General features: G+C 29.2%; 2 protein-coding genes across 2 annotated transcripts; both read left to right on the forward strand.

Annotated features, from left to right (window-relative positions):
• Nucleotides 1–4,341, forward strand: LOC115722270 (photosynthetic NDH subunit of subcomplex B 5, chloroplastic). The gene is made up of 5 exons (XM_030651433.2): nt 1–289; nt 386–449; nt 3,035–3,097; nt 3,724–3,782; nt 3,886–4,341. Exons 1-5 carry the CDS (start codon nt 77–79, stop codon nt 4,120–4,122), a joined length of 636 nt encoding a protein of 211 aa, XP_030507293.1. The 5' UTR covers nt 1–76; the 3' UTR covers nt 4,123–4,341.
• Nucleotides 4,342–5,000: 659 nt separating this feature from the next.
• LOC115722269 (serine/threonine receptor-like kinase NFP) lies at nt 5,001–9,424 on the forward strand. The gene is made up of 2 exons (XM_030651432.2): nt 5,001–6,155; nt 8,481–9,424. Exons 1-2 carry the CDS (start codon nt 5,001–5,003, stop codon nt 9,213–9,215), a joined length of 1,890 nt encoding a protein of 629 aa, XP_030507292.2. The 3' UTR covers nt 9,216–9,424.
• The last annotated feature ends 5,717 nt before the right edge of the window (nt 9,425–15,141 follow it).

The raw sequence follows: 15,141 nt of genomic DNA on the forward strand, positions 1-15,141 counted from the left end.
CAGGTAAACGAACCCATCTTACCGTTAAAGAAAGGGAGATAGAAGAGAGCACAATAGAACTGGTGTGGATAGGAAAATGGCGGCACAGTCTTGCTCAATTCCCCTCCTCTCATCTCCTACCTTACCCAAATTTAGCCCTTATTCTTCAGAAGCTTCAACTAGGGTTTCGATTCCTTCCAGAAAGTTCTTATCATCGTCATGGAGATTGAATGCGACGGGTTTTTCTGAAATTGAACCTGATCTCAACGAAGATCCAGTCGATCGTTGGGCCACCAACAGTGTCAGCGCGGTAATAGATATAGATATCCGATTCATTATCGCTCAAATTTGATATTTATTTGGCTGTGAAATTGGTTTTGATTTTTGGTTGAGTTGAATTATTCAGGAAGATTTTGTGTATGGGGTTTACGATGGGCACCATACTTTCCATGAAGGCGAGGACAACAAAGGTATTAGTTAAGCTATTTTTTCTTACATATAAAATTTTTGTTAAGGGGGTTTATCCAGTTATTTGGTCTTAATTGAAGTCTGTTACGTTTAAATTTTAAAATTGGATTGATAAATACTAGAGAAAATTATGGAATAATGCATTAGTTAATTATTTTCTACTAATAAAGAACAATTCCAAGGCACAACACCAAGCACCTAACAATATTCTATAACAATTATTAAATTATATTATATTAGATTTAATACTTAATTATACGGGTACTTTTTAGCATTTTGTATGAAAAAAGTTGGACACAAAGTTCCAATGCCATGTTTATGTTTAGTTTGGTCTAATGATAATTTAGTTGAAATAATCATTATTTAATTTTGTAATTCCTTCACAATATAATTATTATCACAAATTATAAATATAAATTAAACTTATTCATCTACTTATGTAATCACCAATACACCATTTATATAAAAACAGAATAGTTCTTCCCTCAATGGCAGAGCCAACAATAAAATGTTAGGGGGCACAAAATTTCTTTTCTGTAAAAATAGACTATTTAGAAACTTATGGTTTGACATAGGGCTGTACAAAAAAATTTGTAAACCGCCTAAACTGAATAACCCGCCCAAACCGAACCGAAAAAATCGATAAAAATTACAAACCGAAATAACCCGAAAAAATTACAAACCGCCCAATCTATTAATTGGGCGGGTTGAAAATAGGTCCAACCCGCCCAATTAAACCGACCAACCCGACCAACCCGATTTTGCACTTTTATTTTTTTTTTTAAACTTTTTAGTTTTTATTATATATAATATAAATGATTAAATATATAATAATATAAAGTTATATACTTAATTATTAGTTTTAAAGTCATATATATGGTATTGTACTTTGGTGGAATGTGATATTTTTAATTTATTTTTAAAATTTTTGTTAATTTTGACTTTAAAACTAAAAAAAAACAAAAAAAATTGGCCGGTTTGGGCGGGTTAACCTGACCAAACCGTTGGTCGGTTTATAGATTTTTTTTTTTTTAAATTGGGCAGGTTGTACTTAAATTTTAGCAACCCAAACTTTAGATTGGGTTAGAAAATATATAGGATAAACCGCCCAAACCGACCGATGTACAGCCTACTTTGACAAAACATGATTTGAGAAGGGTCATGATTGCATATTTATGTATTTTAAATTTATGAGTAATTCTAATTATTATGTCAAAAATAAATAAATAAAAAATATATATTTTTATAGAAAAGAAAAATATAAATTTTTTGGGAACATAAATAAATACACGAGAATAAAAATAAATTTTTTATAGAATAAATATGAAAATATGTGAAATAAAAATAAAAATTATAATTTTATAAATACAAAAATAAAAATATATGATGCAATAATGAAAATTTTATTTTGTGGTGAAAAAAATATATAAAGAAAACTATACAAAAAATTAATTTATTAAAAGTTGAGTGCCCCACACGACTCCACTCCCTTGACACCTTTCTTTTATACCTTCCTTTACCAAAATAATTTTGAGTAGAAATATTTTAAAATACTCTACTTATTCTCATTAGCATTCTAAAAATAAATTAAACCAAAATACTATTTAGGGAAATTTTATTTATACCAAAAAATTTCTAAAGATGCCCCATTTTTAATAATTTTTATTTTTTATAAAATTTATATCTTTGATTATACTATTTTTTTTTAATTTTTTTCTTCTAATTTATATTCTTAAAAAATATATCTATCAAACAAAAATAAATTACATTTTAAATATTATGACAAATAAATTAAAATGAAAAATTATATGAAATTTTCTATAAAAAAAATAAAAATATATATATACATAAGTTAAAAAAAATTATAAAAATAAAATCAAAATAAATATTGAAATTAACATAAAATAATGTGAGGAAAAAATTTTAAAAAAAATATTAAGAGTAATTTATAAAAATTATTTAAGTTTATATTTTTTTTAATAATGTGGTATATTTATTATCTTATGGGGTTGCAAATATAACTCTCTTATTATTTATATTTCGATTATTATTGGACAATATTGCCCCACATGGATCAAATGTAATCATATTAAGTCATATATAAGAATATGAGCTACTCCACTCATTACCAATTAGTTTTGAGATGAAAACGTATGATTATCAACATAGTATAAGAGTCATAGTTAGCCAGCCGCAAGCCAGCAAACAAAAATAATCAAATGTTTAAATATTAATCCATATATAAAAACATGAACTAATCTACTCATTTCCATTTAATTTTAAAATGGAATCCAATAATTTTTAACAATTACTATTCCTATTACACTAAGCAAGCACCATCTAGTATTTCTTTTTCTTACCCTTAATATACATGAAGATAAGGGATTTATCTTATTTTTAGGGAAAAGATGAGGGATTTTAAAATTATCTAAGTTTTTTTAGTGGGATTAAGTTATCATATGCTATGTGAACTAATTAAGTTATTATATTAGTTTTTTCTTATAATTATGTAATTCAATGTTATTATACCTAACTGTTACTCTTGGAAATTAGGGATCCATGATGCTTTGTTTATCTTATTTTTCAGGAACTTTTTGGGAAGCACTATCATCAGAAATCGCTTCAGTAGACCCACCAACTGGTTTCCAAGGTTTTAATAACTGACCTTTTTTTTTTCTTTTTTGTATTTTAACATTGTTGAGATAATGATGATACATTTTCATTATTGCAAAATAGAATGTTCAATGTTGTCAACTACTTTTGTAGTTCTCACTTCTCACCATTATTAAATGACAAAGAAGATAGTTCAAGTTGCTGAGAGTCTGTGTACAAATGAATCCGACACCTTTGGAATTGTGAATTTTCCACGCTTGGTATTAAAATTCCATTTGTTTTTTTTTTCTTTTTTCTTTTTATTATTAAAACTTAAGTTAAAAATTACAGATGGAATCTAACACCTTTGGATTGCGAATTTTTCACGCTTGGTATTCAAAAACAAAGTATTTCTGTATTAATAATATTTTTCAAAGACTACTTCATGTTAATTCAATAATGTAAGAGGAGTGTCTAACCAGGACTTTATAGATACCCAATAAGACTATTTTTTGTTATTTTGTTGTGCTTGGAATGTTTTATTTATTTATTTATTGAGGAGATACCAACCATATTGGAATTCCTCTAGTTCACTAACATGATGATTCTCTCCTTATTTCTACTATAGAAGAAAATGTACATCGCTGTGAAAATTAAACGCCTTTTGGTTTTAATGTGTTGCAGGGCTTATTTCATGGTTGTTTCTTCCAGCAGTCGCAGCTGGGATGTACTTCAATGCTCCTGTATGTAAATATATAACAAGGAAACACCCCTTATCTAAGGTTCAATTTCTTATCATATTTTTTCTTCAGTAGAAAATCACTCTTTTCTACTTGTTTTTTTTAGGGAGAGTACGTGTTCATTGGAGCAGGTTTGTTTACAGTGGTGTTTTGCATCATTGAGATGGATAAACCAGATAAACCCCACCACTTTGAGCCCCAAATTTACAATATGGAAAGAGGAGCTCGTGACAAGTTAATTTCTGACTACAATACAATGGACATTTGGGATTTCAATGAGAAATATGGAGACCTTTGGGATTTCACCATCAAGAAGGATAGTACAACAATAAAAAATAGATGAGATCCATCTATTCTAATGAATATTCTTAGCCACCAAAAACATGAAAGGTATACATAATTTGTCTCTCTTCCTTTTCTGCTGCTTCTCTGTCCATTCTTTCTCCTTTTTTTTTTTTACTATTATTTTTTCAGCTACCTTATAATGAGCTGTTTTGTTTATAGATACGACCGAGTAGTTGTAAATTTTCTAAGTATTAATGGCATGTAGTGTTACAACAAATCATGTCCCTTGTCTTGTTCCCCCCATTTTATACATTGTATCTAGATTTCACAAATCCACAAAATAATGAGAAGTTGGCCACAACTATATACCTATCATCAAAATTTTTCTACAGTAAACAACTTTGAACGAAAATGAAATAAATTAAATGGGAAAACTGAGTCGAGTTTGATCAATAATATCTGCTGTGCTGAATAATATTACTGTCGTATGAGACCAAATTACTTCGTATCTCATTACAATTTCAACAGATTGAGTCACGTGTAGTTTCTAGTCCAACATAAAACTTATGATGCTGGTCATGGTTCTAGTGTCAGCTGTGTGGATTTTCAATGTTCTTTAATATGTAGTACATGACTTTATGCTACTTTTGTCCAATAAGAGGATCTTTTAGTCTCATTGGGAACTCTTCCCATTTGTTATTGCCATAAAGTCATATACAGTTCATGAATTACAACTAAGGTCAGCAGAAGCTTCTGTTGAAAGACCAGACTGTTAGAATATGAAAGTGTATAGTTTAGAAAGTAGGATTAGGTGAGTGTATAGTAAACACAAAATAGTTTGTCTTCATTCTACAAATTCTATCTTCTAAAACTACACGTCTCACATCATATATAAACTAATAAACACAAAAACTTGTCATAAACACAATAAACACAATGACAAGAGCCAAACCTCGTTACAACTCTCTTCTTCTACTGCTACTATTATTCTTCTTCTTCATCTTCATCATTTTCCATTCTAATGCTCAACCAAGCACCATAGGCTACAAGTGCACCATAAACCAGACCACCAGCCCATGCCAAACTTATGTCTTTTACAGAGGCCAGGCCCCAGATTTCCTGGACTTAGCCACTATAGGCGACCTCTTTTCACTTAGCAGACTAGAGATCTCAAACCCAAGTAATATAACCTCTCCATCTTCCCCACTAGTCCCAAACCAACCCCTTTTCATCCCCGTAACATGTTCTTGCAACTCAGTCAATAGCAGCATGGCCATATCGTATGCCAACATTAGCTACACAATCAAAAAAGATGACACCTTTTACAGAACCTCAACTGAGTACTTCCAAAACCTCACCACTTACCAATCTGTTCAGCTAGTTAACCCAACTCTAATACCTGTAAATCTCACTATTGGGGTTAGTGTCATTTTCCCAATCTTCTGCAAGTGTCCAAACAAAACCCAGATTGGAAATCAAGCCAATCAACTCATCTCCTACGTTTTCCAGCCTTCTGATAACATATCAACTGTGGCTGCAACTTTCGGAGTCCAAACGGAGTCCATAACCACCGTTAACGGCAACAACATCAAGCCTTTCGACACCATTTTCATCCCAGTTTCTAAGCTCCCAGCCCTGTCCCAGCCCACTGTCGTTCCTTCTCCTCCTTCTCCAGAAAACGACAGCAGAAAGGGTGTCGTTACAGGGCTGGCAGTTGGGTTGGGGATAACTGGGTTTTTGGTGGTTTTGATTGGTGGGCTTTGGTTGTACAGAGAAAAGTCAATGAGAAAGGAGAGAGATCTGTGGGGTGATGAAGAAAAGCAAAGGCAAGAACTCTATAAAGGTGGGAAAGGTAACAAGAATAAAGGGTTTTATACTAAGGAGATGGAAGAAAGTTTAATGGCAGATGTATCAGGGTGTTTGGATAAGTACAGAGTGTTTAGTATTGATGAGATTGAAGAAGCCACTAATGGGTTCCATGAAAGTTGCTTGATTCAAGGCTCTGTCTATAAAGGTTCAATTGATGGAGACTTTTATGCCATCAAGAAGATGAACTGGAATGCCCGCGATGAGCTCAAGATTTTGCAGAAGGTAAACTCTATTTTTAATATTTATTATTTTTTGATAGATTTAATCAGATGAAACCATTTAATCACACTGAAAAAATAAATTAATCACACCAAAGTATAATATTTATTATTATTTTTTAAAAGAAAAAATTTATTCAAATTTTCCTGTAAAAAATTCTGTATTTTAAGCTTTAACAAAACCCAATTATCATCTACACACCCCAAAGAAAAATATATTTATTAGTGCAATTTCTAAATATAATTGCCCTTCGATCTTAATTAACATTTTTTTTTTCTTTTTTAAGATTGTGTGATTATTTTGATAGTTGGAATTGATTTTTCTGTCCTAATTCACATCTAACCCGGGCACAATGTAAAATATATTTATTAATCAGGCATTAGGTAAATGTGTCATCATATAAGTATGAGTACACTTAATTAAAAAAAAATTTCTTAACTTGTTTGAGGTAGGCTTTTTATAAAATTATATATGATATATATTCATAAATTTGAAGGGTTATGTTGTTATTTTCAAGAATTTAACAGAAAGTTTGTGGCCTGCATAGTCTTATTAACTTTGAGAATCTCAGCCAAAAGAGATTTATATTTTTAATTCAAGTAACTTGAAAATGGAGCTTCATGGATTGCTTACTTTTATAAAGATTTGTCTCTTTGAAAAATATATGATCAAACTTAAAAAGCCACCTTTAATTTTCAAGAACGTTAAGATAATGTTCTCTTAGTTCGTTTTTCTCTCTCCATAACAATTCCTTTCTTTCTAAAACCGAGGGCTCAACTTAGAATCAGCTCATTTCAGTATGCAATAATAATAATAATAATAATAAAAAAAAAGTAATCCTTGATTATAACTTCCAGTACTGTTTTTAATACGAAATTTATAGCTGGTAGTAAAACACCAATTCTGCTATGAAGATGGAATTCGATCTCAATAGAATATAATAAATTATCATGGGGTGAAATGTTTAATTGTCCTCTTTATTTTTTATATAACTCATTAGTTTGATAAAAAAGTTCATGCATTTAGCATGGTCAAAATTTATAAAAAAGTTGTGTAATTTAATTTTCCGTAAATCTTCTTATTATCTTTTTCTTTCACTCGGGGATAATTTTGTAGTTTGTTGACATTTTGTTTTGTACAAAAACTCATCAAATTACAAATTCGTATTGGTTTGTAAATTCAAAAGAGCATATTTGTTATTTATGAAAACATAAAGGGATAAATTGAGCATTTTACCAAAACTTCCATTCATACCTTCTGTAAAGCATAAGATTAAGAGGACATTATAATGAACAAAGTCAAAGTTTGAAGATAGAGATGTTTAAATTTTAAAATAGTGAGTTGTAGAGGTTGATAATTTCAAACTAGGTTTAGGTTTAGAGATATTTTAAGGCCATCCGAAAGTGAGCCCTTTGTTGCACTTGCATAGCAATATAATTCCTTTAACTATTATAATGATAATTATTTCATGTTGTTGGCTTTAAGCATTGCAATATTATAGCCTATGATCTTGTAAAAATTATTTTATTTTAGACCATGTTATGTTTTAGTGGCCGGGTCTTCAGAGCTTTTTGTGAGTCTTACACTCATGGCTGTTGGCCTATAATTATTAGGTAAATTTCCTTTTTAAGGTTTAATAAAAAAAGTGCGGTTGGAATCTCTTGGCTTAAAATATTAAACACTTTCGTTAGTTTAATGAATAATCAAAAGCCAAAAAAATAATTAAAAAAACAAAATAGAGAAAGAAACAATGCTACTTCCAAAGGTGGTGTCATCATGATTTTATTTTTATTCGATATTCTACCATAGAACCAAAGGAATATCCCATATGATTTGTCATTTAAATCAATTTAAAATCCCATTGTCTTTAAAAAAAAAATCCATTTAAGTGTATTTTATTAAAATGATGAAGAAGTTAATAAATTATGTGAAATGGAACAAAATATTGCTTACTAGGGCAGTAGCCACTATGGTTTGTTTTTCTCTTGTTCTTTCTAACTCATTGCTTGGCCAAATTTGATATGTTTTTTCTTCAAGATAAGGAATCTTTATAACTTATGTCTTTTTCATATGATTAGTTTATGAAAAGCATGGTAGTGGACTAGTAGTTTTTAATTCTTTTTTATACTTTATGGCTCATTTCAATGGAAGAGTCTAGTAGAATAATTGGATTGGGTGAGCTAAAACGAAAACAACCACCACTCTATTTTCATTCCTTTCACGTTCCTATTTTGAAGGAAAATAGCACATGGTAATATGTCAAAGGCTCCCAAATATCAAAATGTTGTAAAAAAATTGACTCAAACTATGACTTTCAAAATCTTGAAGGTAAACCATGGCAATCTTGTGAAGCTAGAAGGGTTCAGCATAGACCCTTTAAACGCCACCTGTTATCTGATCTATGAATTTGTTGAAAATGGCTCTGTGTATTCATGGCTGCAAGAAAATGAGAATGAAAAATTGAACTGGAAAACAAGGTTAAGAATCGCTGTTGATGTTGCGAACGGCCTGCAGTACATTCACGAGCACACTAGGCCTCGAGTTGTGCACAAAGACATCAAGAGCACCAACATTCTTTTGGATGCCAACATGAGAGCCAAGATAGCCAATTTTGGGCTAGCAAAGTCAGGCTGCAATGCCATAACAATGCACATAGTTGGAACACAAGGCTACATTGCACCTGAGTATCTTAGTGATGGAATTGTGTCCACCAAAATGGATGTGTTTGCCTTTGGTGTCATTTTGCTTGAGCTGATCTCGGGTAAGGAGGTCATTGACGATGAAGGCAATGTCTTGTGGGCGAAGGCCGCTCAAATTTTGGAGGGAAATGAGGAACATAAGGCGAATAAACTGTGTGGTTGGATGGATGAAGCTCTTCGCGAAGAATCATACTGGATGGAGAGCATGATGAGTGTTATGTCTGTTGCTGTTGCTTGCTTGCATAAAGATCCATCAAAGAGGCCTAGCATGGTGGATATTGTTTATGCCTTATGCAAGAGTGATGATCTATTCTATGATATCTCAGATGACACTTTATCTGGTTCCCAAATTACTGCAAGATAAGTGGGAATTGTGCTGATATTGTAAACAACAAGAATTAACATAAGAAAGGAGAAAAAAAATCACTTTTTGGGCCCTTTTAGAAATCTTTGTAAAGCAGAGTGAAATTTAGCAGTTAAATTTTTCTTGTATTTGAAATCATGTAAAATCATATAGTTTTCAACTTAATCTATTTTTTTTTTTAATTAAATGTCCTTAAATCATTCTGTTTAGTAAATAAGCTTGCAGGGTCATGTTCTTTTTCCATTATTATCATCTTAACTTATTCTTTTGGCTCTTATCATTTTAACTGAAGATATTTTTCTTAAGTTGGGGGTATTGTTCAATTATAACCTTCATTCTTTCTCTATATATCTTCCATTCTTGTGGTGGAGATTTTCTCAATAAATATTTTCTATATGTACATATGGAACACTCTTGTATGAGTAATATTATATATCATAATTAATTAAATATATAAATAAAGACCACGTCAAAAAAAAATATTTATATAAATAAAGACAATAAAATTATATACCACTATTGTATATAATAAAATGGAAATTAATTAAATATTATTTAAAATAAATAGTATATCATACAATTAAAATATATAAAAATAATAATTAAATATATGTAGCATGTCAATAAAATTATATACATACATTAAAATTTTTGTATTATGCTAACAAAATTATGTAGTTTTATTATACATAGCAAAATAAAAAATAAATATCATCTAACAATAATTATATATCATACAACAAAATAGAAATATACTGTACAATAAAATTTATATACCAATAACCCACAACAACTCATAAAAAATTAAAAAAATAGACATAACTTTCAAATAAAAAATATTTTAACAACTAATATAGATATATTATAAACTTTCAGTAATTTACTTCTAATTCTAAAAAAAAATTATTGATTTTTTATGTTACAAAAAATAATATAAATAATAAATAATTTAAAAATATAATTTCTTTAATGAAAATATTTACTAATATAATCTTATGATTAGGAGCTATTTACTATAATTTTTATATTAAAAAATTATTTTATCATTTTTACAAAGAAAGAGAGGATTTATTAATTGTGTTAAAAGAATAAAAAAATATATATATTATAACCCAAGCGCATTGGCAAGGCCAGAAAAAAAAAATTCAAATAATGATAGTATGTCAAAAATGGAATATACATTAAAAATTAGGGATGTTTGTCTAATTTCTACCGGACTATTTTGCTCATAGTGTATCTGATCCGCATTAACTGTATATTTTATTTTTTGAATCAAATCCAATCCACACAATAGCTCAAATCTAACTCAATTCAATCCGCAAAGTGCAGATTGAATCAGTTATTTTGCATTGATTACTTTTAATATTAAATTATTTATTATTAATGAAAAAATTTAATTTTTTTTCTTCACATAACTAGTAACAAAATAAAACAAATTATTGTTATTTTATATCTCCAATAACAAATTAAAATAAATAAAATAACATATTCATAAAAAGACAAAAAATTATATGTATAAAGAAATATTCAGTTTTATTTTAAATTGTATGTAAAAAAAATCATATATATTATATAAGAATAGAATATACATTTGATCTATGAAGTTTTGAAATATAATTGTACTATACATATTATTTCTTTACATTAAAATATTATTTGTATATATAATTTTTATTTTTTTTATAAATATATGTGAATTAGATTGGATAATTTTACATGTCAATCAACATCCAATCAAATTTTAAATTTTCCAATCCACAAAATAAAAAGAAAACAAACAAAATAATTAAACTTTTGAGAGGATATATGTTGAGACTTTCACCTCACAATATTTATGTGAATAAAATGTACAATTTAGTAACTATGAAGTATGATCTGATATGATAAGTGTACTAGAAACTCAATGCTCATCTATCTTCAAACATATTAACATAATTTGAGAGCTGAGGCATGAGGATATTACCATGCCTTTTTTTTTTTGTTATGAAAAATAAATTAAAATATACTTGAGTTTGAGTTGTTTCAAAAAAGAAAAAATTGTTTATGATAAAATTATTATTTATTCCGTACAGAGCATTTATATATTCTCATTTATTAGTCTATGAAGCACATATAAATAACTTAGTATATTATATACTATATCTATCTATGTCGACTGAAAATGATTGATAAGTATATTTATTGTGAATCACTCACTTGAAAATGAGGTCAGTTATATTTGAGTTGTTACCAAATACTAACTGGTCTGTTTGTGGTTTTTTGTGGATGGACCAGTTTTGAAGTTTGCAACACATGTTATCTCTCCTAACTAAGTCTCATTATTGTTTGTTCTTTTGTTAGTACTTTGACCCCACACCTTCATTCATTTCACATTTCCATTTTTGGATGAGAATATCAATTATAATAAATATATCACTACACATATACTAAGAGCCAATAAGTCTTTTTAAGGAAATTGTATCATCTTCTCATGAAATTCTTAATGAATCCTTTTTGTTTAATAATATTAAGACTATCTAAAATTAATATTATATTATTATTTTTGAGTTATTAGCTTGTTGACCAAAGTTTTTACAAAAAAATATCTTGTTTAATTATTGTGCATTATTTTTTTTTTTCTTTAGCCATCTTTATATAGTGAAATTTCAAAACAAAACAAATTTTATGTACTTATTATCTTCATTAATTACAATAATTAAATAATAATTTTGTTACTTTTATTTTTGAATGAATATTTTTAAATTCCTAATGAATCCTCTTTCTGTTTAATAATATTAAGACTATCTAAAATTAATTTTATATAAAATTATTTTTGGGTTATTGACTAGTTGACAAAAGTTTTTACAAAAAATATCTTGTCTAATTACTGGGCATTAATGGTAATATTGCTTCGTCCATTGCTGAAGCACTGAGCTTTCGGGAAGCTTTAAGTTGGATCAAAGACCAAACATACAGTTCAGTTTGGGTTGAGACGGATTGCTTGTTGGTCGTACAAGCTTTGAGGAACTCGGCTATTCTGTCTTCTCATTTTGGTTGTGTGATTCAGGAGTGCAAAGACATGTTGGCTAGTTTAAATAATGTCTATTTTTATTTTGTTAAACGGTCAGTTAATAGAGTCGCTCATGGGTTTGCTAGAGCATCTTTATTTTATCCTGATTGTACTTTCAGTATGGAAAATATTCCAACTGAGTTGTTGCCTATTTTGGTGATTGATTTCGAAGGTTAATAAAAGTTGATTTTACCTTTCAAAAAAAAATTACTGTGCATTATTTTTTTTTGCCATCCTTGTATAGTGAAATTTCAAAACAAAAAAAAATTTATATACTTATTATCCTCATTAATTACAATATTAAATAATATATATTTTTTTTACTTTTGTTTTTGAATGAACATTTTTTCTTACTTCTAATTCTTTCTCATCAATTGTTACATCTAAAGTTTAGTTATCTATAATATTTAAGTGAATTATTTCATATATGATTTTTTAATATTTATTTAAATTTACAGTTTGAGTTGCTTCGGTAGTTTCTCCGATAATTTCTATGTGAGTTGCTATATAGATTTTGGTTGCGATTTAGGTTGCTCCGTTATTTACTATAGGAGTTTTTGTGTAGAATTCCGTAAAAATACCAAAAAAAACTGTTTTGAATTGTAAAAATAGAAAAAAAAAAATACCACTAATATTTATTATAACAATTTATTATTCTCATCCTTTTTTATTTTGAAAAAGAATAAAAATAATATGTTAAATAATGCTCATACATTAATCTTAAAAAGTAATTAATATAAAATTAAGTTTTGCTTAACTAAATTCTATGTATCATGACAAAAAAAAACAAAGCTAATTTTTAATATTTTAATATTTAATTAGGTGTTCATTAATATAGTGAGAATTTATATTACAAAGAATCAAATTATAATTAATGATCTAATTTATTAATAAAAAATATCCTTTAAATTCATTCTATTTATTTATTTATTTTTTTAAGGAAATTGGTTTTATTTTTAATTAAAGAAAAGAGTTTATGTTATAAATTGAATAGACAGAAAAAAAAAATGGAAACAAAAACAATTACTGGTGTACTTACTCGTTTTAAGCAAACTTTAAATTTTAATAACGGTTTAGAAGTTTCTCGTGTGGGTATGAAAGGGGACTGATGTTGTTATGGCATGATAATATATTGGTGTAACTCTCTTGTCTATGAATACAAATTATTTTGATAGTTATATATCTTTTGATAATGGCCCGCGATGGTATTTTTCTACTCTTTATGGTTTCCCGGAAGCTTCAAATAAAAAACATACTTGGGAATTGATTAAAAGATTGGATGATGTAACTCCACTTGACCCATGGCTGATCATAGGTGATTTTAATGAGATTTTTTCACAAGAACATAAAAGTTATGGCCTTCTTCGAAGTGATAACCAAATGCAAGACTTTCGAACTATCATCGATCGATGCTTCTTGACTGAAATGACTCATGATGGACCTGATTTTACTTGGACAAAAAATAGGAAAAATCCAAATGCATTATGTGAACGACTTGACTGGTACTTTACAACAATATTTGGAATGATACTTTGGCTCTCCCTAAAGTTTCACACTTGGATTACTACGGTTCAGACCACAGAGCCATTCTTGCGGATATAATTTTTGACTCAAACTCTAATCCTCAACGTCGACGCTCTCGATTTCGTTTAGAAAAGTTATGGCTGAAGGAACAAGACTGTGCTGACATTATTTCAAGTTGCTGGACTTATGATTCATTGGACGATCCTTCAAATGCTCTTATCACCTGTTTGAATCGCTGTGCAACTGATCTTCAATCTTGGCATAATGGGAAGTTCGGTAATTTTAAAAGAAACATTATTGCTGCTCAAAATAATGTCAAAACTCTCCATGCTACTGCTACACCATGAATTGATCATTCACAAAAAGTTTAAACAGTAGAAATTTTATTGGATGAACTCCTTGCAAATGAAGAATAATATTGGCAACAACGCTCTAAAACTGATTGGTTACAATCGAGAGATCAGAACACAAAATTCTTTCATGCTAAAGCTTCAACTTGTAATGCCACAATTAAAATTCGTTCTCTTCAAGATGAAAATGGTTATACAGTGACATCAAAGGATGGAATCTCAAATATTGTGTCTTCATATTTTCAAGATCTATTCACTGCATCAGAGGAGGATTATTGGGCTCTTTCCCATGTTTTATCAACCATACCTACCACCATTACTGCTGAACATAACTCCTTTTTTACTCAAGGAATTTTCTTCAGTCGACGTTCTTGAAGCTTTAAAGAGTATGGGAGGTGATAGAAGTCCTGGACCCGATAGAATGTCCGCTATGTTATATCAACAAAACTGGGATATTGTGGGTTCTCTAGTAACTAAGGTTGTGCTTCATGTGTTAAATGATGGAGAAATCCAACTGCATTTAAAAAAACCTTGACAACTTTGATTCCAAAAATCAAGAAGCCCAAGACAATGAAGGATTTTCGGCCAATAAATTTATGTAATGTCATTTACAAGATCATTGTTAAGATGTTGGTACTTCGATTCAAGGTTATTCTACCACCTGTCATTTCCGAAACTCAAAGTGCTTTCTTACCAAACCGGTTTATCACGGATAATGTTCTTGTGGGGTTTGAGCTTATCTACTCTTTGAAGCATAAACGAGGTCGGAAAGGATATGCTGCACTTAAATTGGATATGAGTAAAGTATTTGATAGGATTGAATGGTCTTTTATTGCGGCAGTCATGGGGAAAATAGGGTTTAATGTTCGGTGGATCTCTCTTATAATGACTTGCCAACACACAACCCAGTTTTCTTTTCTCATAAATAGGGTTGTGTCAAGTTTAGTCACTCCTCAACATGGTCTACGTCAAGGTGATCCATTATCCCCATATTTGTTCCTTA

Source organism: Cannabis sativa, chromosome 9 (genome assembly GCF_029168945.1).
Source record: "Cannabis sativa cultivar Pink pepper isolate KNU-18-1 chromosome 9, ASM2916894v1, whole genome shotgun sequence".
Lineage (NCBI taxonomy): Eukaryota > Viridiplantae > Streptophyta > Magnoliopsida > Rosales > Cannabaceae > Cannabis > Cannabis sativa.

What these genes read in the sequence shown, in the direction of transcription:
- LOC115722270 (XM_030651433.2), top strand. Translation starts at nt 77, where the DNA reads ATGGCGGCACAGTCTTGCTCAATTCCCCTCCTCTCATCTCCTACCTTA. An exon ending in CCACCAACAGTGTCAGCGCG is followed by an intron (nt 290 to 385) that starts GTAATAGATATA and finishes TGAATTATTCAG; the next exon opens with GAAGATTTTGTGTATGGGGT. An exon ending in CCCACCAACTGGTTTCCAAG is followed by an intron (nt 3,098 to 3,723) that starts GTTTTAATAACT and finishes AATGTGTTGCAG; the next exon opens with GGCTTATTTCATGGTTGTTT.
- LOC115722269 (XM_030651432.2), top strand. Translation starts at nt 5,001, where the DNA reads ATGACAAGAGCCAAACCTCGTTACAACTCTCTTCTTCTACTGCTACTA. An exon ending in AGCTCAAGATTTTGCAGAAG is followed by an intron (nt 6,156 to 8,480) that starts GTAAACTCTATT and finishes AAAATCTTGAAG; the next exon opens with GTAAACCATGGCAATCTTGT.